At 47.0% G+C, this 27,924-nt stretch overlaps 1 protein-coding gene and 1 long non-coding RNA gene across 3 annotated transcripts in view; both read left to right on the top strand.

The window, feature by feature from the left end:
* The first annotated feature begins 104 nt into the window (after nt 1–104).
* si:ch211-216l23.2 (uncharacterized protein LOC565061 homolog) lies at nt 105–6,514 on the top strand. Of its 2 annotated transcripts, none has more exons than XM_067234971.1 (9): nt 105–297; nt 660–749; nt 831–898; nt 1,040–1,163; nt 2,854–3,053; nt 4,110–4,385; nt 4,559–4,723; nt 4,835–5,173; nt 5,268–6,514. In XM_067234971.1, exons 1-9 carry the CDS (start codon nt 239–241, stop codon nt 5,303–5,305), a joined length of 1,359 nt encoding a protein of 452 aa, XP_067091072.1. In that variant the 5' UTR covers nt 105–238; the 3' UTR covers nt 5,306–6,514. The 2 variants fall into 2 exon arrangements, with proteins under 2 accessions (XP_067091072.1, XP_067091071.1); XM_067234970.1 differs by having other exon boundaries at nt 1,037–1,163.
* A 4,781-nt stretch (nt 6,515–11,295) lies between these two features.
* Nucleotides 11,296–27,924, top strand: part of LOC136941499 (uncharacterized) — a 67,121-nt gene continuing 50,492 nt past the window's right edge. Inside the window, exons 1-2 of the long non-coding RNA XR_010876537.1 lie at nt 11,296–12,047; nt 26,404–26,457. This is a non-coding gene — a long non-coding RNA (uncharacterized lncRNA). The remainder of the gene's footprint in view (nt 12,048–26,403; nt 26,458–27,924) is intronic.

Raw genomic sequence — 27,924 nt, 5'->3', positions numbered from 1 at the left:
ATGTGTGCTTTCAGTCAATGACCTGCGAGAGGCAACAATGCGCTTGGCGTGCCTAGATTGCCCGGAAGTCAAAAGAAGAAGAAGAAGCACCCTGTTTGACAAAACGAAAATCGCATGAGCAATTTTGTTCGCTATATTGTTTGCTAGAGGGCTGTACACCTGATTATGGTCTCACAATTGGTTTATAAATCTATATAGTAGTTAAGTAGTTTCATCTGTCTTTTGCTGTCAACGTGCAATGTCGTCGTGGGTTATTTCCCCGAGCGGCAGAAGACCCCAACCCAATCCAAATGGAGGGTAAGTGGCTACCACAGTGTAACGTTAGCTATTTAGATAGTTTATAAAGAAAAATAATGTTTATAGGTTTTTGCATGATTCTAATATGAGCAAAAAACATTTTTACTATTCAGATGAACATTCAAGGAACTATCTAGCAAGCTAGTAACAACATTGCATTGGCTGTGTAGATATAGCTGCAGCTACATTACTGCCGGGTAGCTCTAGCTATTTTGTCGTCGTTGGCTAGCAAGCTAGCTAGTATTCACTAAGAAGATAATCTGTCGCCATCTACGAATTACAGTAGTCGCTATTACTACTCCAGTGAATTATTGTGTAATTTGCTCAAACATTTACTGGCAAATTTATGTCTCCTTTACAAGGGTCCAACCTCTACGGTCTTTCCGAAGACCAGCACCATACCCCGTTGTTAGAGAGGAGAGGACGGAGGACCACAACAAGGATGCAGAAAGGTATACATACAATATAGTTAGCCTCCTGATATGAGAAAAATATGTATTCGTTTTGCCGTGGTAACTTTTTTTTTCTCACAGTTATGAAGAGGTCTTAGACCAACAACATTACAGTGGTCCAATGAAATATGAAGGCTATCAACAGAATGGTAAGATATTTTGCACAGTACTGCATGTATACACTCAGTGATGGGTAAATGTTTGGTTGCAGTTTTGATCATTATGTGCTGGAAATGTGATACCTTGCAAAAACATATTTCTCTCTTGCTCCCTATCGCTCTCTCTACCAGCATCAGATGCTTACAAGCCTCCAGCTGATCAGCGCAAGACTCTATACCAGCGCTTTTACAGACAGATCCAGGAAGAGAGAAGAGCTGCAGACTGTGTAGTCCTGTCCGTAAGCAACCAGTCCACGTAAGTATATTGCCATCTCTGCCCAGTCTCCTCCCTGTCAGTTGAAGGATAATAAACAAAGAAGGGCATCACCAACTGTCTGTAGTCGAATGTAGCAGACAGTGTGATTGTGTGGGACTTCTTATGGAGCAAAAAAAAAAAAACGTAGTCACTTATGTTGACATCACACAAAAATTTCTGCACCCAAGTGTGGCACATACCTGTTTAGAGCCTAAAGAAAACGCCTAAATGTTTGTTTGTATTACTCCCACGGTAAATAGGTTTGGTCCTGTAATATTCACTTTTACCAACTCAAAAACTTCAATACAAAAAGTTGTGAAATTGCACCATCATTGCACAGTTTTTGGACATCTTTCAGATAAGCCAAGGAGGAGGCAGGAACTGCCTGGAACAGGATTGTTGTAACATAATTTGCTGGAAAGTAGAAGCAATTTTAAATAATTCAAAATAGATTTTCAACCGACACTGAATATAGTTTTGAGGCATGCTTTATTGGAGATCGATAGGAAAGGCAGGGGGAGACGATGACATGTAGGAAATGGTCCGGGCAGGACTCAAACCCGGGCCCCTGCAGTAAAGCCTCAGCTCATGTGTTATGCGCTCTACCCTGGGCGCCCCTGTCTGGCTGGTTTCTAACTCAGTATTTTGGGATTAAAGTGAGTATCAGATCATTCCCATAGTGCTATTGATCGTCTCTTAACCATCCTGCCAAGTCTAGCTAAAGCCATGTCCAATTAGGTTTATAAAATAAGCCTCTCTTTCAGTGGGCAGTCCAGGCCATAATCTGATGTTGGGTCCTTTTTTAACTGATGTTGTGTTTCCTTCCAAAATATAATTCTCATCTTAGTTTAAATGCAAACCCATGCTTACAATCACTATAATTTGTCTTTAAATTAGTTTTAGAATCCCCTTAAGAATTTGTTTTAAGATTCTTAAATATTACTTTTGAGGAGTTTGACTGCATTACACACTACCATGCACAAGAAGAAGAATTGTTTGTGTAACACCACGACACACACGGATGCAGGGATTGTCCACTGTAGAAATGTGTTCTCTGTTATCCATCACCCGATGGCAGCCCAGAGCAGTGGGTCTGCCTCATCAAGGCAACCGGCCAACTAACTTTGAAGTGGCATTGACCAGCAAAGGAAGTCAACAATGCAACACAAAAATATTGTCTCAGAGCTAGATTTGCCTCCATGTCCCTTTTGTATTATTATTAACAAAATATATAACTCTTCAACATCTAATAACACATTTAAAAAGCAGTCCTAATTCCACTCGTTGGTTTACATATTTCTCACATCAACTTTAAACACATCAATATGTACATAAATACACTTTCTTGTATTTCAATTAATAGACGTATTTCACTGATATAAAGTGACAGAAACATCCTATACCATGTGCAAGGTGATTCATTAATATAATTTTATGTAAAATTTACAGCAATTTTAAACATCTCCACAGCTCTCTCTCTTACACTCACTCACACTCTCTCACACTCACCTCCTTGTTTTCAAACCATAATTAGATAAGATAAAAGGGAATCACCGAACATGCATCGCCCCCCGCAGCGATGTCAAGCTGGTGCTAGTAGGTGAAGTTGCACTGGGCTGGTGCCCCATCTATGAGTTCTATGTCTTATGTGGACAATAACCAAGCTGCTGTTGTTCTTCTTCTTTCAAAGGGATTACCCCAAATCGCTAGGCCAGTGTTTGCAGGAGCGTGGCCTCTCTGTGGAAATGCTCTACCTGCAGGCGGAGTCTGGCCTGACGCGGGCCCTGCAGGACGTGCGCGGCCTTGGCTCCCCCTTATGTATACTCGTGGAGCAGACTAATGTAGCACTCTCCTCCTGCACTGTTATCATATTTTCAGAGTCCCTCAAAAGTAAGTCCCCCTCCCCCCACGCCCAGCCCCTCACAGTTACCTAAAAACCCCTAGCGCACTCTCTTCCAGTAGGGTATATCAATACAAAGTGAATTTCACCAAACAAAAATGTTGTAGTTTTAAAGCCTGTTATTATATACTCCAATAAAATGCACTTCTAGCAAGAACAGAAAACCATTACAAAAGCTGATGATGCCTAGGTTCTGTGCTCCAGCTTTTGGCCTAATACTCACATTCAATAGACTCTTAAATCAACCCCAGTGGTTCACACACAAAACACATTAACCATTGCCTAATGAATTAGAATCCATACAGTCGGCCTACACTTTATATTACCAATTTAACAACTCCTTTATCAGTCACAAATGGTAGATGCTTCAGGCTTGGCAGAGGACAGTCCAAAACAGGTTAAAAAAAAATTACAAATAAAAAAGGTAATTAGCTTGTTTGGGTACTATAAAAAAAAACTCATGTTGTTCAAACATTTGCAAACTGTGGGTAAGTTTTCACATCACGATTAATACATTTTTGCACAAACTATTTAAAATGCAGTAATAAAACAAAACAAAAAAACACAATCTCATATAATTATCATATATAAAAATGAAATGGTAGACAAGATGCACTTAAAATAATTCACGGTCTACTACACATCAAATTGTTTTTTTTAAATGATTTGTTCTCATAATCTAATCAATCAAAACGTCACCTGAAAAAATACATTTGAGGATAAATCAAGTCCATTAGTCTTACACAGAGCTAATACAGATGCTTACACACCATCAACATCATTTCCAATCAAACACAGACAAATACATTTAATTTATGTTTATGTAAAACCAACAAATATTCAAATGCACAACGAAACACAAACCCACTCACAAAATGATACATGCACCATCAATAGCTCCACTAAACCACAACATAGATTCCTGAGTTATAAAGTGTAGATTTGAAGTGTCTAAATATGACTTTCAGTAAATGGCCGTCTTGCAGTGTCGTCGTTGTCATTTTTCACCCTTCCCTCTTAAACCCCTTAAACCCCACCCTGCACAGTCCACCGGAACATGCCAAAGGAGCAGGCCATGGACTTTGTCATAACGGAATACAGTCGAGGACTCGGGGAGCGTCCTCAGAAGGACCCGACGGAGATGGCGGCCCGAGCGTCCGAGCTGGCGGATGACCTCCTGGAGAGAGAGAAGATGGAGAGGCACGCAGTACCGGCAGAGACACGCCAGCTGCTCCTCTTCCTGGCCGAGGGCGTGCACCTCTACTCCGAAGAGCTGGGAACCATTGCTGAGTACCTCCGCTCCCGCCAGGACCATTCACAAGGTGACACACTCACCCATTCAGGCCCTGTATCCTTCAGATACCATTAGTCATGTGGTGCACATGAGTCTGGACCAACATCCAAACAGTGTCCGCTCCCACCACACAGGTTCCCAAACTCCAGACAGAAATACAAACATGTCTCACTTATCTGTTGGTGTTGTCATCTTCCCCAGCGACCTCCTCAGAGACAGAGGACGGAGCCCACCCTGAGAGGAGGAAGATTCTGCCCCCTGGCCTGGGAAAGCCCCCTCCCCTGCTGCCCACCCCCTCCGGTCCTCCCCCCCCCCAGGTGGCCATGGGAGACCACCCACAGCCCACCCCCCTGATGGCCCCCCCAGGTCAGTAGCTTTTGTTTCATAATATCTATTTTCTCTTAATCTAAAGACTCTACCTTTTGGTGCTTTTGTAAGGAGGGTTTTCAGTGTCTGTTTTTATTTTTCTCCATCCAGGCTCCTACCCTAAGACCAAGCCCCCACCACTATTGTCCATGCACAGGGCCAACCACGGCCCCCCAGCCCCCCACGGCCCCCCTGCCCCACGTGGACCCCTTCCTCCTCGGGGCCCTCCCTTACATTGCCCCTCCTCTCGAGGGCCACCCCCCCACCACCATGGCCCCCCTCCCTCTCGTGGTCCGCCACCCCCCCGGGGTCTGCTCCTACAGAGTGGCCCCCCACACAGCCTCATGGCTCCCAGGGGCCCCATGTCTCCCCACCCCCCCAGAGGAGCCCCTCCATCCCTGAAGAGCCTTCACATGGGGGGGCCACAACCCGGGCTGCTGCCGTGTCCAGGTCAGTCTCACTGGTCTGAGTCTTTCACTGACTAGGATCATTAGTGGTGTACGGTTGGTGTCAAGGTTCTGTTTCTGTTCCGTCTTCCGATCAGGTGGCCCCCCTCCCCGACCCAACGCCCCCAGACGCTGAGGACACACCCACACACACTCTTACATCACACTGTTTAATGTTCAGGCAGAAATGTGTACAGGATAACCATGAGTGTCAGTCATGTTGACTATGAAACTTTGATATCCCTGTAAACATGGTAGGGTGATATTGATCAGTGTGATGGATGCCAGTCTATGATGGATGCCGGGTGAAATATCATACAGCACACTCAGGACCCAGTTTTTGTCATTTTATTTCAATGCTTGATCAACCAGTTTGATGTAAACTAATCTGTAATTACGCAAGCTCAGACATTGGTGTGACCTGTTTGACCTTTTGGTAGTGTGCCGCTTAGCTTTTTGTTTGATTTTTGTCATCCACAATGTTAAAGACAGCTGTTCTCTACGCTCCCATGTACTTTTTGTAGTTGTGTTTTTTTTATATATATATATATATGTAAGAATAGGATGTAAATTGTAATAAAATGTAATCAAAACACAATTGTTATTGTAACTTTAATAGACTATTTTAATAGTACTATTAATACAGAATGTCACATGCATTTGTTTTGGTCGCCAAGTACAATGAAATAACTGCAAGAAAGGGGTCACTTTACTCTGATTAGTCCAGCACTCACAAGACACGGCACACTTTTGTTTACACGATTCTTTGATTACCTTTTCTGTATGGGAAGATGATCAGCTCTAATTCATGTGTTTAACATGCCATGTTGAGGCCTTGTTGAAGAAATTTGTAGTTATAGAATGATGATGATGATCAGGGTGTGGGAATCCCATTTGAGTGGAACACATTTCCACCACTAGATGGGGCAGCAGCTCCATGCAATGTGTACATTTTAGTATAACTCAACCACACTGCACACCTCAGAACTTCACTCTGGAAAAAGAATGAAGCTTATTCATTGGAATCAGAAGTCCCTAAAATCAAACTCATGTTTCATTAATGTTTGACCCCTAATGTTGTTTTATAGTTATTGATTGAAACTGCAGTGATTATTAATCATACTGTTACATACTAGTTCTTCCACAGTATATCAATGCAGGTTTTATTGACAAAACTGCCGATCTGAGAGAGAAATTATATATGTATATGTATAGGACATACATATATGTGTTGTTGAATATTATTTTATGTCTAACATGTAATTTTTTATGAATCTCTGGCTCTCCATGACAAATGTTGAGCTATTTCTGTTACGGCAGAACAGAATACACTCTAAGAACTGAGACACACACGATACAAATTGAGAATAAATGACAAAACTACAAAGTTAAAGTTTAGTGTGTGTGCGTGTGTATGGTGTGTGTGGCCAGGCATGTTCCCCGGCTGTTTACGTCTGCTGGTCCTGATGGCAGGCCTCCGTCTGCAGCTGTGAGGAATCCATCAACTCTGGGAGTAATGGAGGCTGTTTATGCTCGGCTTCCCCAGCTGGGAGATGCTGATTGGAGGGTAGCTGTGTGGGAGAAAGGAGAAAAACAAGTGCTTTCCAGCAGACCCATACCCAGACAGACAGACACATGGGTGGATGAGTCAGACAGACACATGGATTTAGAAATTAGACACATGGACGCATCAATCATCATGTTCACCCATCTCTTCTTACTCTCAGTATGTCAGAATGGTGAACCAGGTGAAGATATGGAAACATTCAAGTATAGAACAGACACCCCATCTCTCCACTAAAAATTTTTTTTTCACTCTTTACACTCCAGCTGACTTTCTTGTGCTCCCGTCACAACTGGATATCAATCAAAAAGTGGCACTTTGACTATTCCTAGTGTCACTGTGTCAGAATTCACAGGATTTGTGGTGGGTCTTATTAATGGGATATGTTTCTCTGTAACTTTCACCTCTTGCTGGGTCTATGTCGGCAGCTGGGAGTGTCAGCTTCATTAGAATCTTCTGCTCTTCTCTGTCTCTCACACACACACACGCGCATACACACTACATCACACTGACTGTGCCACACATTATTCTATTTACTGATGCACACTCAAATACCCTAACATACATTGCCACACACTACCCAGAAGATGTTTGACAGCCAGGCATGTTGATAATTAGAGAGCTGTTATTGAACTGTGTTATCACAACAATTAACACTTGGATGTGTGGTTAAAGATTGGGGGTGGGGGTTGAGGGGTGTGCGTGAGTGCAGCTTTGTGTGGGTTCGTGCTCCCATGACCTTTCACTGGGTCTTTCCAAGTAAAGCGATTTGCTGTATACATATTTAGATAACGGTGTTCTCATATGTTAATGAACAAGGATGGTTTTATCATTTAAAGGTAGTTTTACCACATGGTTTTACACAAACATGTAAATGCAACATCCCTCTTACTCCTTGACGCCATGTCACACTTTGTGTGCATGTGTGTGTGTGTTCTAGTTCTCGTCGTCAGCAGACGTTTCCTGAGGAAAGCCCAGGGTGCCGTGTCAACTCTCCCTCTTCCTTTTCATTCTGCTCTGCCAGCACTACCTTTGTCTCCCTACAGCTACACACACCCAGAGTACACACACCCTGATGAGGTTTGGGCCTTCCAACACCAAATGCAACATCCTGACCTAGGAAACTAATCTAGCACACTTGATTCAGTTGATTTATTGTCTGGTGATGTATGGTCCTCCAGAAAGAGAAGGCGAGCAGCTCTAAAGTACAATATACTGTCACTGTATACAGAACAGTTGTGCTCAAAATACAGACGCCAACACTGAGAAACACAGACTCAAACAGACACACACATGTACATACAACACACACATCAGAGACAAGATACAGTATATTCTTCGGGACAAACTTCTCGCTCCCTCCTCTGTCTGTTTGGCAAAGTCCATCATTCTTTTCCCTTTCATTCTCTCTTTAGTTCCCTGCTTTCTTCCCCCAAACTTGGCAGGCTCTCGGCTCCTGGGCCCTCCAGACCCATGCAGCCCTGCATCCGCAGAGGCCCCTCGGCTCCACCAGCTTTAATTGGGTTAAGTTTGTCCGCCACAGATAACATTTCTCTTTCTGTTGAGAATAAAACAAATTGCTGGCACTAATGGCACTGTTTAATGTAGCTCTTTCTATTATGGATGGAGGAAATTAGGAGCGGGTTCCCCACAGAGAGCCCTCGTCGGGGGAGAAAGGGCATTGTTGCTGCTCCTAAGAAAAAGCCCTTTTCCACCGGAATGCCGACACACTGCTGCTGCCTCTGCTTAACTGCTGCACGCCAGGCCGGACCCTGTTATTCATACACACATTCTCAAGATGCATATGCAGATGCACACAATCACACACACACACACACACACACACACACACACACACACACAATGAAACAAATAGAACACTACATGTCTGTCAGATGTTATGAGAACGATCACGGGAAGCGGAACTATATTTGCATATTTAGGACAGTATTGGAATAGGATCTAAATCACAAGTGTTGTTAATGGTGTGGGTTTGTCTGAGGAGGTGGTCAATGGGAGGTGAACCAGCACAGGGGGGCATGCAGGATTGAACCCAGGATTCTGATGACACCAGTGACTGACTCTTTCTCTCCCTCCATTTCCAACCTCTCTCCATCATTCTCCTCCTTCTTGTTCTGTTGTATGTGAGGACAGCGCACATCAGTTTAACCGTGGTAGAAACCATCAGCAGGTAGAAAGACAGAATACACGCTTCCACTTGAAACCCAGAGATGCACATGCAGACAGGAGAGGGGTACATTTCTAAACTGTCAAAACACACTATCTGAAACACCGATGGGCACGTTTTTATTTATTTTTATGCCAAGCATGTTCAGTAAAAAATAACACTAGAGGCAAAATGTTTTCTGTTCTATCACCTTTGTAGGCTGCACCCGCGGCCCGTTAACAAGACAAAGGAGCCAGGCTTTGCAGTATTTAAATCAGTTATGTCTAATTATTTCCTATAAAAATAGCTTATCTAGGGCAAAACCAATGAGATGTAACGGTATTGTCTGTGGAGGGAAGACCTCGTGGAGCTGGCTAGGGTTCAACAGAACAGAGTAGAGGAGAGTAGGAGAGAGAGGGGGAGAGAGAGAGAGAAAAAGAGAGAGAAAAAATGTGCTGTAGGCAACATAAATATAACATGAACTCGCCATGCTAGTGACAGCACAATGAGCCAGACTTTGGCAAAGGCTTTGTGAGACTGGGAAAGAGGCAGCTTTAGGCCCACTGCTGTACTAGGACAGTTTAGGACATCATTGAGAAGAGACGTGCCATTTTAAAGGGTTTTCACAAGGCGCTAAAAACTATTGTAGGTGTAGAGGTGGACAGTAGAGACATGTCCCTACCAATGTCAAGTCCAATTAAATGTTCCCAGCTCCCCCACCACGGCAAAGCACGTGTGGTGCAGGGTGTCACCACCAAACCAAACCTATGCTCATGTTTTAGGTGCATGCCTTTATTGAAGTCCAACCAATGTTTCATACAGTCTATCACATGTATTAGAGAACCATGTGGGCTGAAAATAACTTCGCTCCTAAGACTTATGTAAAAAAAAAAAAATTTGATTTAGTTGTCAATTTTTAAGGAGGATATTGCAACGCAGATGTTGGCCAACAGGTTTCGACAAGCAATTTTACAATTTGAATGGTGTAACCCTTGTTCTTAAACATTTGAAGCCGTTCTATTCATATGTCACTGTCTCTTTATCGGAGTCAGCATCTTCATTAATTTCAACCACATGTCTGTTTGCCTTATTCAATGCTGCTCGCGGATGCTCTCAAAAAGCAAATCCGAAGGTTGATGACTGGCTGTGTAATCGCCGGCTATGTGATTGAACAATACGACTTTTAGAAACCATTCATGTCCCGACTGTCCTTGACCCTTAAGGAGCTTGTAATGTGGGCTATTTTCCTCCTTTGTATTTAAGGGAGACTAAGAGCCCACTGTGGAGAGCTTTCACCCTGGCGAGCCAGAGGCCGCTGCCTGGGACGCCGCGAGAGCCTTAAAAAGCCGGTCTCCAGGCGCGCACTCATTTCAGGGGGAGTTCAGACGGAGACAAGAGGGGCCCCCACCTCCATGGGGGGTCAATTTTAAAGGCCGCTCCGTCTCACGGTGGGGGGCAAGGCCCAATCTGCGGGACGACCCGCTGGTCAAGACAGGGAGCCCAGCAAGTTATCCATGACAACGCCTGAGCAGCTCAGGCACGGTCAGAGAGCATCTCACAACGCGGGAGAGAAAAGAACAAAGCGCCATGTGATTATAAATATGTTTTCCCCCTTGGTTTCTGTTGGAAACATGAACTTTTTAGTACTGGATATGAAGGGTGGTCTAAAGAATAGCCTTCATGCCTTCTTACAGTCCTTAAGTTGTGACCCAAGTTGTGTCACTCTGAATCGTCAATTTCCAGATCAATAAAGAGGATATAGACCACTCTGAAATCATCGTTCACGTTATTTCTGCCAAATTGTCTAGTCCTACTCCTATGTTTTGTTTGGTCTGATTAATTAAGCCTATGTATCTGGACATTTTAGAGTGTATTTTAATGATGGATTAAATAGGCTATAGGCTGTAGGTCAATGTAAATCATTCTCCAATGGCCAGCTACGATACCTAAAGAAAAATAATTATTTCAAGACCATTATGAACCGTTTGTAGTTTAATGTGAGCCCGGTGTCCCTCTATGGCCAGCCATAGACTATAATAAGTGGCGGAAGGAAAAGAGACTGAACAAGAATCCAGTCCGTATTTTTCTTGCTCAATGTAGTGTTCCTCGAAGCTCCATGTTTTGTCCCCGATCTGTGCTCCAAGTTAAGCTGTAGTTTCCATGGCTGACCATGGCTCGGTGCTGTTGGCTCTCTCTGTCTGCTCAACCCAGGCTGTGCGGAGCTCCCTGCGGGATCAGAGCGCTCCCCCGCCGGGACCCTACTCTCACATCCTCCTGCTGGGACACGGCTACATTTCCAGCCAAGCCTGGCTTTATTATGTGTGTCTGCGCTGCAGCCCCGCCAGCAGTCGGATCGGGAGGCGGAGGGAGGACCAGAGTCAGGACAAAGAAAAAGGGAGAAAGAGGCTAGCGACCGCAAACATTTCACTGTTTATAGGCATTAAAAATAGTGGAGATATAAATACGGGAATTCCCTAAGGGGTGAACACGCTGGGTAAGGTTGTATTGCCCATGCCACCTTCTGTAAAATAACGGACGCAAGAAGGGTCGCAGTGTTCACAAGAATCGCGGAGAAAAGAGACTTCTAGTTCCGATAACGGCACCAAAAATCTCAAGACGAAGACAGGAGAATACAAGGAAAAACGGCAAGATCGATTCAACGTAATTCTTATCAAGATAATCACATTATTGGGACCTATTGACACCTTCCGTAGTACCGACCAGGTGTTGCCGCATGGCTGTCAATCCGGCTTCGCCTGCCCCTTGAAACTCGGACTCTGTAGCGATAAAGTCCCGCTGTCGCTCGCGCGTGAGAGCGCGTCAAAGGAACAAAAGAGCATATAGGCGCGCTTTATGTCAAACGACAAGTTATTCCTTTAATTCTACAGGTTGGGTCCAGCCGTTGAAGTATCTGGGCGCTTTTCACCTCCCACATATCTGGACTACTGGCTGTCAGAGACTGAAGTTGCCGCATTGCAACAGGCAGAATAAGTGGGGAAAATAAGAATTGAAGTATCCAGCTGTATGAACGAGAACAAGGCATACGAGATCAATAGGCAAGATTGAAGCTAAATATTGCAAAATACTGAAGGCCAATCTACTCGGACATGTCGAGACGAAAACAGGCTAAACCGCGCTCCGTAAAAGGTAGGCAATGTGATTTTTTTGTAACTGAGAGACGGGGACAAACTCACGAGTAGAACTATGACCAATGAGATACCATGGGTAAATGTGGCGGGTACTGTGAAATTCAAAAATAAAATCTCACTTTTATTAGGTCTTTATTAAAGTCAAGCTATGGAACATAACAAAAATAGCAGAGCCAATTTATCCAACAATTAGTTTCAGTAAATTGATAGTTAATTGCTCGCAATCAGCGCATGGTCATCATCAGGTGCTCTGCATTTAGTTTAATTATTAATTTCGGTTTAACTGCGGCTGTTTTGTTGTTGGAAACTGATGCATGAATCCCGTGCTCAATACATAAACTACTGTACTGTAACCTACTTGAAAGATGAGCACAATTCTTTTCAGCACCGTCTCCATGTTTCCCCCTTGTTGATGTTCAGAGGCAATACCCTATTTCGTGTTATTCTTGTACGAAGTTACAACAATAACACAGTTGAAGTGAATTCATTTTCCGTAGACTTGACGGCAGCATGTAGACAGTGGAAGATGATGCTTGGCATTGGGGGCACTTGGCCCCAAATTCTGCTCTATAGATACCAGATGGGCAAAGGGCTGACCATGTGGTCCACAGTCATCACCCCTCCCCCATGTAGGCGAGACGAGGCTGGTCTGGCTCTGGTTATGGTCACATATGCAACTGTTCTATCTCTTAAAACATATGTCTTCAAAGATGAGGTTGGTTTTCCAAAACGACTGGCAGGGTATATGGCTCGCCAATGCTCACTGCCATGCCTGGCTATGGGCAGGTACACACACTGTACACTACCGCGATGAAAGCATGGAATGACAATTAGTAGACTATTGATTTTATTTGTATAGGTAAATACAAATGCATTTAGTTCAATGATGAATTGACTCTGATTTGTGTCTACCACCAATTCTACCAATAGCTTGATGCCACACCATTTATACAAATGGGTTATTCAACAGTTTGTAATCGTGATCAAGTGGATCAAGGCACATCCAGGACTGAAAACATCACGTATAACGAATAGCTGATTTTTATGGGTCTAATCTTGTCCTCCTGTAGCCTATCCAGCTTTTGAGAGTGCCCGCCAGCCAGCAGCCTCAAGCTTGAGAGTTAGGATAAACAAAGCTGATACAAACTCAGTCAGTTGTGCGGGGCGGCCAGTGGCTTGATCTACGTGTAACTAAGACGTGTTTCTGTGTGTCTGTGCTGCTATCTCCTCTCCGCACCTTGCCCTCTGACTGGCACGACCGAGCACCGGGAGGGAGCGGGGCAGCGGAGTGGCACAAGGGCGGGCAGCCGCCGGGGGATTATCCGTGTTTTCATGTCCTCACGTCCCTCACCTGCTCACTCAACTTAAACACAACCCGCTAGCGCTAGCGCCGACAAGCCCTGCAAAATGTTTTATTTATTCCTCTTTTGTAACACACCGACTGTCAGCCATGTAGACATGTTCGCAAGAGAGTGAGGGTGAAAGAGAGAAGGAAGATTTGAGTGGTCCATTCTTGTGATAACCATCAGTTTAGAGTGGGGAATTTTCTAATTGCAGATAGTTAATTGAAGTTGTTAACGGTTATATGATTGGCTGCCTTACAGGCTGAGGGGTGAGAGGAGGAGGCGAGCGGTTCTTATCAAAATATTATTTCTCTCGATTAATCCCTTTTTAATGTGTGTCTTTGCTCATAGAGCCTGGCCGGGGCATTACCGTCTCATATCTCCCACGTCCCCTCGAGTGTTTCATGCATTATGTAGTGATGATTATTACTTAATTACACATTAATAAATCCGCTTCATTTGCAGGACATTAAGCGGGAACGAGTGCACATGACAGGGAGGGATCGTTGGAGCACTTATTTCTCTTTATTCACCGTGTTGCTTACTGTCAATCAAATGGAACTAAGACCTTTAACCTTTCTAGAGAGCAAGAGAGGGGTTAGAAGAAGGCTCATCTTGAGCATATTTTTTTCTGACCCTGAATTTTGGGGTTAATGGCAATTTCCACCCCAATCGACCCCCCCCCCCCCCTTCTCCTCTCCCCCCTTCTCTTCGCTCCTTCCATGCACATTCCACCAGTAATGTCATGATCCATATGTATATTTTACTCTATCCCAGTCCTAGAAGTGTAGTATAGACACATTTAATTCACAGTGTAGTCCTACACTTTAGAGAGAGAGATCCTTTTTCTTTCTTTGAAGAATTTCACATTTCAGATAAATTAAATTGTTGCAATGAGGTCAACGATATGTTTTAGAATCTGAATACTATTTGGTATTGAACACATCTCAACAAGTGATTTTTCATGGGTTAACGTGGGTTAATGTGTGTGTCTAATGCTTTACATCTTTCCAAGCCCATATGGTATTGACGTTAGATGTGTTTTATTGTCACTTTAGCCCAGGGACAGCTTCATTGGTCAGCTGGCTCCTGTAAAATAGGGAAGTGAGATACCACAGGTCCCTCCAAGTGCGTGTGTTTTTCTGTTTGTAGTTAGTATATTTGTGCTGGATAAGAGATTAAATATCCCTACCTGTGTTAACTTGTTGTTATCATGGTTTGATCCCTGGCACCAATATTACAATTGTATAGACAGTATTTGAGCACATGCATGAACAACAGGACCTGACTTTGTTGCGTCCTCAGTGCACATAACTGATGGTGTAATAGGAGGTGGACCTCAATTAATGTTTCTGAAACCGTTTCAAAGACTGCTCAGTAGGTGGGAAGGTATTTATTAATTGTGATTGGTCATTTTAGAATCACAGCAAGGTGGTAGTTTGTATTGACCCTTGATTTCCACTGACTCAAAACACTGAACAGGTACACACACACACACACACACACACACACACACACACACACACACACACACACACACACACACACACACACACACACACACACACACACACACACACACACCAGGCTCCTTAGAAAGGTGATGAATAATCTGTTTAAAGTGTACAGTAGTTCTGGTATTAGAGTGAGTGGAATGGACAATGTTGGCTATTGTAATATAATTTAGTGTGATGTGATGAAGACCTTTTTGTTTCATAGATAGTCTTCATGTGAAGGATAGCTCCACAGTGGTCCTGTCTGGTGTATACATGTGTGCTTCTGCTCTGATATGTTTGTGTGGGTGTGTATCTCAACTATTGTGTTTGTGTGGGTGTGTGTGTGCCCAGGGTGAGCTCCCTGGTGGGGAGTGTGTGTGCCAGCGACAACTCCTTATCAGCAGCCAGCCTGCTAGTGTGTGTGTGTGTGGATCTGTCTTAATGGGGAGGCTCAGTGCCGGGCTGTGCCATGGTACCAGCTTAGCACCCAGCTTTATCACCACTCTGGGCTCACAGGTCCGGAACCGGGGTCCGCTCAGGAACCTAGCCTGCCCCGCTATGCTCTGAGTAGCTTTCTAAAGAGAAGACGGCACTGGGGTGACTGTTGTTGTTCTCCCTCTCTCACGCTCCCTCTCTCATTCTCTCCCTCACACACACACGCACACACACACACACACACACACACCCTAGGCCTGCCAACCCCAGCCCCCTACCAGGCCCTCCCTGTGGAGTGTGTCCCTCTAAGTTCCTCTCTCTCAAACTCTGATTGTGTGACTGCTGCATCAGTCAGATTAAAATGTGTTGGAACAATGCAGCCAGAAGCAGGGCTCAGAAACGCGCTCCTTCTTTCCTGTCCTGGGTTCAGGGTTTCCACTGTGTGGAAGAAGCTCCCAGAGATGCTGCCTTTCTATACGCTTATACCAGCAGATGTGACAAGATTCTAGTTAGACTAAATGTTGCTTCTTGGATGCTCCTTGGTGGGGGTGCATGTAGAATTGTTTTCTGTTGTTCATTGTAGCTGAGCAGTCACATACGGCAGCCATAAACGTTGTGTTACAGTTTTTTTTTGTTTTACAGCCATAACTGTAGATCTTTGCTAGGTAACAAGCTGTGATACCTACTGCTATAGCTGTATGAAACCCCTGGTAACAACCAAAGTTCTGTTCAGTAAACCACTGAGCAAGGTGACAGACCTGACAACCCGAGGCTGGGCTGGGGTAGAGTGGTGGTAATGGCTTCGCTGTGTAAATGTCAGTGCCTCAAGCGTGTGTGTGTGTGTGTGTGTGTGTTTGTAAGTAGGTCTGTTTGTGTGTGTGTGTGGTTCATGAGTGAGAGGCAGCAGGGCTGCAGCTACCGCTCTGATGCGAACTTTGACCCCAGCCAAAGCAAGTAGCATGAATCCATTCAAGTGCAAAAGAGTCGAACATACGCAACACTATAGCGTGTATATCTACTTCCAAGAGCCTAGCAGACATAGACCTTCTCAGTTTCCTTCCTCTCTCAGATTCTCTCACCTCCTGTCATGCTTTTCTGTCTTGTTCCCCTCTCGCTCTCTGCCCTTCCATCATCCACTTCTCCTCCCTCCTCTGGTCCTGTGGTCATCCTCCTCTGGCCCCCTCAGGCTGCCTTTCTGCAGCCCCTCCACCCCCCAGCCCCGCTACCCCTTTAGTAGCCCAGCCTGGTCAGGCCAGCCCCCCATATCCCCTCCCTCTGTGGGCCGTACATTAAACATAAGCGGTGGGGGCAATTAAGAGCCCCTCACCACACCTGGTTGATGCATATATTTATTGGGCAGCCTCCCCCTCTGCTGGCCCAGCATCCCCCAGCCCAGCCCAGCTCAGCCCAGCTCCCTCACATCCCATGATTAAAGGGGGGTTTGTAGGAGATCGAAGGGGGGGGGGGGGCAGGGGGGGGGGGGCGGTGGATGTGCTGCTGGTGAAGTAATTAATGAATAGTTCTGGTCTTGAGTTGAACCCCTTTGACCCCTGCCACCAGGCCTGGCTTGTGGGTCTCTGTGCTGGTCATTCTTTCAGATCTAGTTGCTAGTGGTAGCTTACTTGCTACTGTAGATGAGGTGAAACTGTTAGCTAGCCACTTGCAGCTAGGTGTTGGCTTATTAGCAGGACTAGGAGCTAGGTGCCAGGCCGGCCTTGGGTCCTAGACAGGTCTGCCTTCCAGACCTGGGTTAAAAGTTGAACACACCTTCACAAATACTTTAGATGGACAGAATCTGTTTAGTTGTCCTGATGCACTGTATCCTTGAAAATCCTCTTTGCTTGAGTGAAGGTCTCAGTTGATGCAGTTGTGGTATAGAACATGTCTAATGGGAGCCTCATTCTCTGGAGTTCCACTGAATTCCACTGATTGAAAGAGATTTGTTTTTTCATGTGGCTAGATGGGTGTTGTAGCATCTCCATACAGCTAGCTAGCCAGTCTCCATGTCTTTATCCCCGGCCCATTACGTTGCAGTGTTCAGCTAACTCAGAATTAGCCTTTTATTGTAATTACTTCCTCTTCTTAACTCAGCCCTCTTCTCACCCTCTGACTAGCACCGGTCCTTGATGTTGAAGTCAGTCAGCCGGGGTTTCTATGATTTCTTTTCATTCAGCTCTTCTCTTCTGTGGAGAGGCGAGCACCCCCCGCAGGGCTCTGAATAATACGCCTGGTGAACACTGAGCTGAGGGGGAACAAATAATTAAAGTTGCTCTCAATTTCAGGCCATAGAGGATATAAAAAATAAAGAAAATCTAGAGATTCGCAAATGTTTATATACGAAGTGTTTAGGTGTTTTCAGCTGTGATAGAAGAAAAGTACACGTAAGGTGTTGTCTTTGATCAACACTGCATTGTGAGGTGGTGAGCTATTTACAGATACTGATCTCAAGGGGGAACAGGTGAAAGGTCTTGTCTCTGTCTCTTTCTTTATGTCTGTCTTTGTCTTTCACTTTTCCCCCCTTTCTTACTCCTCGCGTGCCCTCAGATTTCAAAGTCAGGTTTCTGGTTCGCATAAGGTCAGTGACAACTGTGGAAAGATGAAGAGAGGTGTTAGTAGATATCCATCCCATGATGATCTGCAGAATCTAAACCCAAAATGGTTACGTCAAATTCATTTATGTACTTTACAGTGTAAATATTGTATCGTGCACAGTTATATGGCAAAGAGAACAAAACATCGGAGCGTATTCGTGGCTACCAGTACACCAGCCAGGAATAAGAAGAATGATTGTGATGCTCATCCAACGTTCTGAAAACATCAGTCAGAGTCTTGTGTTGGACTTGGCTGTGCTGAGGTGCGCTGGACAGACGGGGAGGAGACAGGCCGAGAGGAGAAGCCTGTCTTTTCTCTCCAGTGCTTTTCTCTCCCTTAATAAATGCTTTATGTCCCTATCAAACGTGAGAGGGAGGCAGAGAGAGAAGGAGAGGCAGCAGAAAGAGAATAGGAGATTGGGGGTGAGAGGAGAGCGAGGGCTCAGGGTACGGGAGGGTACTGGTGTGTTGGTCGATGGATCTCTAGGTTAAAAATGTAGAGGGTTTGGCCTGGCCTGTCTGGGTCTGCTTTGGCCTGCTCTGTTGATGTTGATGGGTAGCCAAGGGAGTACCAACCTCTCTCCAAAACACGCAAGGTGTGTGTGTGTGGGGGGGGGGGGTCGTCAGTCAGTCATGATAGACAGTAGGTAGTTTGTAGTTTTGAATACATTTGTATCGAATGTAGTTACTTGTGCTCGGGCTAAGTTGGAGGACAGGACAATAGGTCTGGATCTGGATCTCCCAGAAGGCGCGTGACAACTGTGTTAATCTGTCCTCCAGTGTTGTGCCATCGTCACAGCTTCTCCACAAGCAGACAGGCCTCTCTAAAGCCTAATCAAGTCTGCATCAAACTAAGTAATGCCTTGGCGTGAAATTGGAATCTCAAGTCAAAAAGCACTCCCCAGCCTGTACTACAGGATAAGGCAATTAAAACTCCCCCTCCCTGGAAGCCCTGGGTCCTCACATGGGTGTGTGCATGTGTATTGTTGTGTGTGTGTAGGCTTTTGAGTCTCTGGGGAACTGTGTGTTTAACTGCCATCCATGTCTCAGACTAGTGTCTTGTGGCTTTTATGGTTGTGGCTCCGTCCATGCATCCCTGTAGTGTGTGTGAGTGTATGTGTCTGAAGGGGGGGGGGTATTGTTGGATCTGAGTAGATGGAAGAATTTGGTCTCCTAGCTCATTTATTTCTAGAAACTCTCCAGAGTCTCGGAACTCCTCTGAGGCCTTTCCTCCTACTCTTCCTCCCCTTTCCCATCTTCCTCCTCCTTCTCTTCCTCATCTTCCTCCTCATCTGTCTCCTCGTCCTCGGTCACCAGTGTCAAACTAAGGTGGGGGGGTATGGTGTGTGCGTGCGTGCGCGACGTGCGTGTTGAGAGGAATGAGACATTGGACGGTACAAGAGAGTGATGGACGGAGGGAGTTCATCTCTGCCACCCTGCCCCCTCTCTTCAGGCTCTATCTGATGACATCAGAGCGCAGGGAGCGTGATCAGAGTGGCGTCCCCGGAGTGCTCTGCTGTGAACTCGTGTCACACTCTCTAACAGCGGGAGACCCGCCTGGTGATTTAATCATGTCTGCTTCTCTCCCTCTCGTCTCTCTCACCCCGCGTCTCTCTCTCTGTCTCTCTACCCCCTCTCCCTCTTTTCTATTATATGGCCTCTGTATCTCTTCTTTATTTCGCTTTCTCTGTCTTCTTTCTGTCGCTCTCTTCCCATCCTCTTTGTTCTCGTACATCTCTCAGGTGTTTCTCCTCTTGCTGGCGCTAGTTCTGTATTGAAAACCTTCCCCTCTTCCCTCTGACAGCTGAGGCGGATGATAAAAACAAATTTCAGATCAGAGGGCCTCTTTAGTCTTTGTCTGTGTTGCCTGCTCCTGAACATGACGGATTGGGTACTTTAGTGCACCGTGGTGTGTGTTTTTGTGTGTGTTCTGTGTACGCGTGTCGGTGAAATATGTAATTGAGTGTTCCATTTTCACTTATTGTGTTTTTGTTGTGGTTTGATAAGAAGCTCTCTCGTGTGGTTTGTGTGTGTGTGTGTGCGTTTGTGTACTCTAGCTGTTGAGAGACAAAGGTAGTGCTGGCAGAGCAGAATGAAAAGGAAGAGGGAGAGTTGACACGGCACCCTGGGCTTTCCTCAGGAAACGTCTGCTGACGACGAGAACTAGAACACACACAGACACACACACACACACACACACACACATATATACATATACATATATATATATATATATATATATATATATATATACACACACAAATATGTGGTTACTTGTTTTGTGTATCGAAGACAACTTGTCAAACTTTTCTTGGGGGAAGGCGGGGTGTGAGATGGAGAGACGCACGGAGCAGGCACGAGCAGACGGGAGGGAGCAGAGCTGGACCAGCCATGTTCTGCCGGGTTCCCCATAGGGTTCCACCACCAAGGAACTGCCTCGGGAAACACAAAATGGAAAACACACAACTGCTGTTACTGCTGCTGGCCACTCTTCCACACCCCTTCGCTCCCTTTCCCTTTCCTCTTGGTCTCTCATTTCTCCCTTGCTATCATCTCTCTCTCTCTCTCTCTCTCTCTCTCTCTCTCTCTCTCTCTCTCTCTCTCTCTCTCTCTCTCTCTCTCTCTCTCTCTCTCTCTCTCTCTCTCTCTCTCTCGTTCTCTCTACCGCTTTTCTTTTTTTGTCTCCAGCCATCCACCCTAATGTCCTTCAGTCCACTAGCCTCCAGACCTATAAACTGTGTAGCAGCAGGGTTGAGTGGGTGTGTGGGGGGTGGGGAGGGGTGGAGGGGTGGGTGTTCAGAGAGGAGGAGGGGTTCTGAGCAGCTGGACTGCTCAGCAGGATTTTGGACCAGCCTTGCCGTCTGTGATAGGGAGAGGGAGTGAAAGAAAGAGAGAGGGATGGAAACCTTAGGGACTCGTCAGGAAGGCTTTGTGTTGTTCTCGCTCTCTCTCTCCCCCTCCATCTCTCTCGTTCGCTCCCTGTCCTCTGTGTTTCTGGCGAGTGGTGCTGGGTTTGTGGTTTTAAGGCCGTTTTGTGCGTCAGGCAGGCAGAGCGGTTTCCTTGCTGATAAAAGTATTTGGTTAATCAGCTTCTGCCCCTGTCCCAGGGCTGTGCTGGGCTGGGCTAGGCTGGGGCTGGGAGGACAGTCCATTGAAGTTACAGTTCCCCAGGGGTGGGCTGGGGACGCAGATTGGCATCACGCTTAGCCAGTGGTGGCGCAATGCTGTCCAGAGGGACAGGGAGGCCAGCCAATGGGACAGCCCCTCAGGATTAGATGGGTTATGGAGGCAAAGGATGGGGGAAGGGGGGGGGGGCGGGGATGTCATATGCCCGGTCCCATTTAACAGAAAGCATCAGGCCCCACCCTGTTGGGTCTGTGGCCAGTGTGTGATTGGTTGTGGTGACCCGTGGACTGCACTCCAGGATGGATATGAAGCATGTGATTGGTTGCGCTGACCCATTGGAGTGATATGGGACTCAGCAGCTCTCTCAGCCCATACTTCTTTGAGGCTGCAAAGTGGAGCACTCTGGGAATTGTAGGCCCTGATAACGTGCCCAGGCTCTCGTTTGATGGAGGGGGTTGGGGGGGGTGGTAAGAGGAGGTTGTGGGGGTAGTTAGAGAAACAATAGGATATAGGGTTATTGTCAAGCGTTAACTGCAGAGGGGGTGGGGGATACTGTCGGAAGGAGATGGAAAGGTGTAGCAAATACAGCGAAAGTGAAGAGGGAGACAGGAATGATTAATGATGGTCGGTTTGTAAATATTTGTTTACAATGGCAAGGACTGTGCTGTCTGTGTGCCTGCATGTGTGTATGTGTGTTTGTATGTGGGTAATTATGTGTGATTACATATTTTCTCTCACACACACACACACACAAAAAGCAAATTATTTAAAACAATGAATTTTGACAAGTAGAGACAGGACATATACAATTGTTTCAGCTGGCTAAAGTAACTGGCAGCTAACTGGCTGCCGGTACGGTTCAGTTGTGGTGGTTGGATACAATGTTGAGGCCACATTTATGTTCAAATCTCTTCACTGGCACACCGTGTGTGTGCGCGTGTGTGTACACGTGCGTGTGTGTGGATGCAGCCAGCTGCAAGAATGAACATAACCAGAACTAATCCTAACCCTGTGGTGTTTGTGTATGCACATGCGCTTGTAGTGGTCTGTGGAAGTAGTGCATGACTACACTTCTGTTTGCCCAGCAACTGTTAGTGATGCAGAGCAGTGCAATGTGTTGGAGTTCTGGAAGGTGAGGGGTGCTGGTGTGTGTGTGTGTGTAGTTTGGACACAGAGGGTCTTCATAGCTAGTACTCATGCTGTCCGGTAGTCCTGTTATGTGCTTCTCCAGTACTGTGGTTCTTCAGTTCTCTGGTTCTTCAGTTCTCTGGTTCTTCAGTTCTGTGGTTCTTCAGTTCTCTGGTCTGTGGTTCTCTGTTCCCCTGGTCTGTGGTTCTAGTGAGGCTGGCTCTGGGCTCTGCTCTGGGCTGCAGCTCACCCCTGCTGCTGGGGAGACTCCCTGGGGCTCCACTGCAGTTTGGCTCTTAAAGAAACACACGCACGCACTCATCACACAAAGCCCACAAACACACACTCACATGTATTTGAATTCAAACATGGTACACATTTCCTCTACAACACACACACACATATTTAAATTCAAACACGTACACATTCCCTTAACAACACACACAGACACACTCTTTGCTCCCGGACCTGCAAATGGGGGTGTACTAATAGCCTCCAGTGGGAGAGGACGGAGAGCAGGGTTTTATCCCTTAAGTGTAGAGGACTTAATCAGACAGAATGGCCGGGGGCCAGCAGCAGGACTCAGCCCTCCTCCTCCCCCTCTCCCCCTGGCCCACCGTAGCCCACCGAAGCCCCCCCAGGCCAGGGGTAGGCTGGACAGGCAGCTCCACTCACATTAGGTATTCTGTATATGCTGCGGCTGCAGGCAGACAGGCTGCAGAGAAGCTAGGCCCAGGTGAGACCTCTCTACCACACTGGAGCCCTGGATTACTACCACCACCCCCCCCCACATACACACACACACACATTTTCTAACACTACTGGGCTCTCTCACTAAGTCTAACAGTCTCTCAGTCTCTTTCTCCTTCTCTCCCCCCACATCCCCTCCCCCCCCCCAGCCATGTTCTGCAGTTGGCTGTATGCAGGTCTGGCTGACAGAAGCACAGAGTCAGGTCTTTGATGTTTTACCTGTATAGTCTCTTTACTAATGTAAGGCTCTGTCCCTTGGGTTGGTTCCGACTGGAGCACAGTAGTGGTGGGCTTCTCTCCTACTTGGAGACGGTGTGTGTGTGTGTGTGTGTGTGTGTGTGTGGGTGGTGGAGTGTGTGCCCTCAGGATACCCAGCAGCGCCCTGTTTGCTTTGTATGGAGCTCATTGCTCTGTCTACGAGATTTAACCTCTAATTTAAAACACGCATACACGCGCGCACACACACACACGTGTATGCACATACTCAAACACACACTCCCTATGGGTTCAGGGGCTTTTGTCGAGTAAATTCACGCAACCGTGTTTGTAATGTCGTTGAGTGCGGCTTGTTTGATCTCTACCCTCATGCCGTTTGCTGTGCCACAACATGGATTGCTGCTTTGCCGGCAGCAAGCTACTACCTTGGCTACATTAGTGTGTGTGCGTGCGTGCTTGTGTTTTCATGCATGTGTTCTTGTGTTTTTGTGTGTGTGTGGCTGTAATTTTGCAGCTTAGCACTGCTTAGCAGGGCCCTGAAATGCAAATAGCAGCATGCTCTCTCACCAGCAGAGCACCAATTAACAGAGGAGGAATTTCAATAATATAGAAATAAATTGTGTCAAGGAGTGTGTGTGTGTGTTTGCGCTACCCTTGGGGGAGATGAGTTTTTCCTCCTCTTAAATAATGGTTTAAAGGAAGAGGAATCGAGAAGAGTACGCCCCTGCAATGCTGCTAAACACTGTTAGCTCCCCTGGTGAAACCAGCTAACTGCTATTAGCCTATATTTGCCTAGTCTGCTCACTAACATGTGCATTTCGCCTTAGCCTACTTAGTAACTACTGTGTATCTTACCTTACTCTTCACACCAACTAGAGAACACTTTACCTTCGTATTTCTGCTAACTAGTATAAACACCTTACCCCAGTCTTCACTAACCGCTATACCATTTTCCATAGTTTTACTCACTGGTGTGCACTGTACCTTAGGAGTATGTGGTGTGGGGGCGGGGGGATGTTGAGGGGACTGGAGGGGGTAGCAGGGGTCCCATTTGGTTTCTTGGACCTTGGTATCAGTTTCCTATATCCCTCACTGCAGCTTTACACTGTGTATGTTTTGGCACAGGCTGGTCAGTGTGTGTGTGCGCGTGTAGGTATCCAAGGTAACATATTAAACATGCTGTAATCATTAGACCACAGGTCCCATTCTGAGCGGTCTTATAGGTTTGGCTGTTACCGGGAGGATAGGCTACTGATGATGTCATATACACTCAGGGGGTTTCAAGGCATACTGTAAACCTACTGTATAGCATGTGCCCCCTCATCCCCCAACGCTGAGTTTGCACACGGACTCACGCTCGCACACAATCACCAAAGCATAATCAAAGAGACGCGGAATCTATGCATCTATGTAAACGCTCACACACCTCTCCTTTACACACAGACCTCCCCACCCTCTCCCCATCCTCGTACCCCCTGCTGGCTGCAGGGTTCAGCCTAACGGTGCTCCACACCCAAGGGAGACAGCAGAGGAAGTCTGCTTAGAAATAAATATCTACACTAGGCTAATGAAGCCGCTATTCCCTACAGACCCATCAGCAAACTGCTTTTATTAGACTGCTGGGCTCATCTCTCTTTCTAATGCTCGCCATTGTCTTTGTCTTGCTCTACTCCCCCCCCCCTCCCCTCCCCTCCCTAGCTTGTAGCTAACTTTCTCTGTTTCTTTGTCTGTTTCTCTCTCTGATCGGGACTCTCTCTCTCTTTTTACTCACTCCGTGTGTGTCTGTCCCTCTGGTACTCTGCTGTGTTTGGCTGGCTGGTTAGCGTGGTGTGAGGTCTGTGGGCCCTCAGTGGGTTCTGGTTCTGTTCATACGGGGTTGAGAGGAGTGAAGGCTGGGTCTCGCTTTCAGTCGCGCCCCCAAAACCTCAACCCCTCGCTCAGGGACACATCTAGATCCCTCCCACCTGGCTCGGCCCGGCCTGGCCCGGCCCAGTCTATCCTGGCCTTTTCTAGCTACGCTAAACCATGCCCTGGCCCAAACCCGCCTACATGTGAACTTCTGTAGTGTAGTGTTGTAAACATGGGAGTTTTTTTGGAAACAGGAAGTGGATATTTATGAACCTAATCAGGTGACTCCTCAGCTAGTCTCGCTGAGCCTGTTGCTGCTCCTGTCTGTCTGGGAGCAGAGTGTTGGTGAAGATGGACCCACGCTGTAACCCTGCGTGGGCGGCCGGGCTCTGCCACTGCCTACAGCCACACTTGTTCATCTGAGGAGTTGGGAAGTGTGTGTGTGTGTGTGTTTTCACTGTGTGCTCTTGCCTGGGGGTTAACATAGAAGCCCCATCATAGCCTGTTTATGTGTGTTTGTCTAAAACACTGCACCACCACCCATTGCTCTCACCATCTCTGCTCCGATTTGACTCCCTTTATCTTTGCCTGCCATTTCTCTTGCTTCCACCATCCTTTCCTCCCTCCTTTTAACCTTTCTTTCTTTCTCTCTCTCTTTCTCTCTGGCTCTGTCATCTCTCTCTCTCTCCCATCTCTCTCTGTCTCTCACCCATCTCTCCTCTCATTCACCTCTCTCTCCTCTTCTGGGACCGTCAGCCACAGTCCATTTGGTTCTGTTTCTGGGTGTGGGCAGGTTCTTACAGGCCAGCTCACACCAGGCCCAGCTCCTGGCACACCAACATGCAGTAAAACAAATGAAAACAGTCTGCTGTTGCCCTTGGACTACTCACCACACACACGTGTGCACACACACGTGTGCACACACACACACACACACAGAGACACACACCTGGCTCAAAATTGTTTTATTTATAAAATTGTCTTATTTACAATGAGTTGTTTTTCTCACTCCTATTGGTTAGTCCTTGGACCATACCACATTCCCCAAGGGGGTTTGGGGGGGGGGGAGGAAGTCCTCATTGTGTCCCTGACTCTTTGCCATTTCCTGTTAGTGTGCCAGTGGGGCTTCCTTCCTGTGTGCCCAGGAAGTGCTCCATCACACATTCCTGCTCTGATCTGTGTTGTTGTTCTACCTGTTTGGCACCTTTCAGATTAGTATGTAAAAAAAGAAAAGATTTACTGGCCCACAGATACGCAAACAGACACACTTTGCACGTATGCAAACAGCCTAGCTAACCATAAAATGGGTCTACTTTTCTTTGAGGTCTTCTGCAATTGAAAGATAAAACAAATTACTACTCATTGGATCCTAAGTAGATATCGTAATCTCCATGTCATGTTCTCTCTCTCTCTTTCTCCAGCGGTGGACGAAGGCGAGGCGTCAGAGTGCTGGGACTCATCCACCATAGACACAGGTATGAACCACACACACACACACACACCGCCATGGAATCTGTAATATCAATTCCACATGGTCTATAATGGTCAGGTCTGAGCTGGAGAAGGGAGGAAAAGCGGCTATAGAATTAAAGATGGATTTATAGATGAAAGAACGAGATGTATTGATGGAGCGGTCTGCAGGAGGGATAAATACCGGGATTGGGGAAGTGAAGGAAAAAAAATGGGGAGAGAAACGCAAAGAAAAGACGTAGGAGTTGAGTTGTGGTAAACCAGGGAGGGAGAGACGAAGGAAGAGGGAAGGAAGGAGAGTGATGAGGGGTGGGGGGGGGGGGGAGAGGGAGGGAGGTAACGAGAGAGATGTGGGGGGGGGGGGGGGGGGGGGGGGGGGGGGGGGGGGGGCGTGGGGTGAGGGCGAGGGAGGGAGGTAAGGAGAGAGATGCGGGAGGGGGGAAGAGGGAGGGAGGTAAGGAGAGAGATGAGGGAGGGAGGCAGAGGGAGATGGGGGGGGGGGAGGGGTTTCACAGTCCTCAGGAGGCTGATGTCCTTGCAGTCCTCTGGAGTTCCCATCCTGCCGCTGGGTTTAGTGGTTTCACTGAATCAACCTCCCTCTCCCTGCACTCATTCCACCCATCCCACAAACTCCATCTGCCCCCTCCTCTATCCACCCACCACCCTCCTTTCGTTCCCTTCTGCCTCCGGTCACCCCCCCCCCCATCATCCACTCGTCCTGACAGTAGCAGTACTGGACAGCAGAGCTGTATACAGCAGTGACTGCACCTCCCATGGGTTACCACTGAAACCCACCCGAATGAGTTTGAACCTCGCGGAGATCACGTGTATAGTCTCAGATGATCGTCCATGACATGACCTGGTAACAGTGCACCATCGACGGGCCGTTCATGGTTAGTGTACGAACCCTGCAGCCTCTGCTCCAGTGCTAACTCTGACAGGACGCTCGCAGAGATAAGAGAGTGCTGAATGTTCTCTATCTACGCAGGGAGCTCTCTGCCCTCCTTCCTCCCTCGCTCAGCTCCTCAGGGAGGGGGGGTTGGAAAGGTGTGGCCCTGGGGGCGGGATGACGTGTGCCCCCCCCCCCCGCCCTCCCCCCTTCCTTCCTCCCAGCCTTTCTAACCTCCCCTACCACCCAGGGCTCTAAGGGGGGTGCTTGTGTGTGTTAGTGTGCAGTTGTGTGTGTATGTGTGTGTGTGTGTGCGCGCTGGGTGCGGGAGGGGGTTGCTGAGTGAGGTCCTGTGTGGCTGGGAGAACTGCTGTGTGTGTCAGATCCCAGCAGGAAGAGGAGTCCCTGGACTCTCACTCGACTAGCTCTGCTCTCTACCTCCTCACCTCCTCCCCCCCCCCCACACACACGCTCACACTCTCACCCGCTCGCGTCAGGCTCGTTCCCCCTGTGCTCTCCTGTCTGCTTCACCGCCCTACATGTTGTTTCCCATCTTTCGGTCTCCTGTCTCCGTCTCTTTGTC

Source organism: Osmerus mordax, chromosome 4 (genome assembly GCF_038355195.1).
Source record: "Osmerus mordax isolate fOsmMor3 chromosome 4, fOsmMor3.pri, whole genome shotgun sequence".
NCBI classification, from domain to species: Eukaryota; Metazoa; Chordata; class Actinopteri; order Osmeriformes; family Osmeridae; genus Osmerus; species Osmerus mordax.
This window is presented reverse-complemented; position numbering and strand designations above follow the sequence as displayed.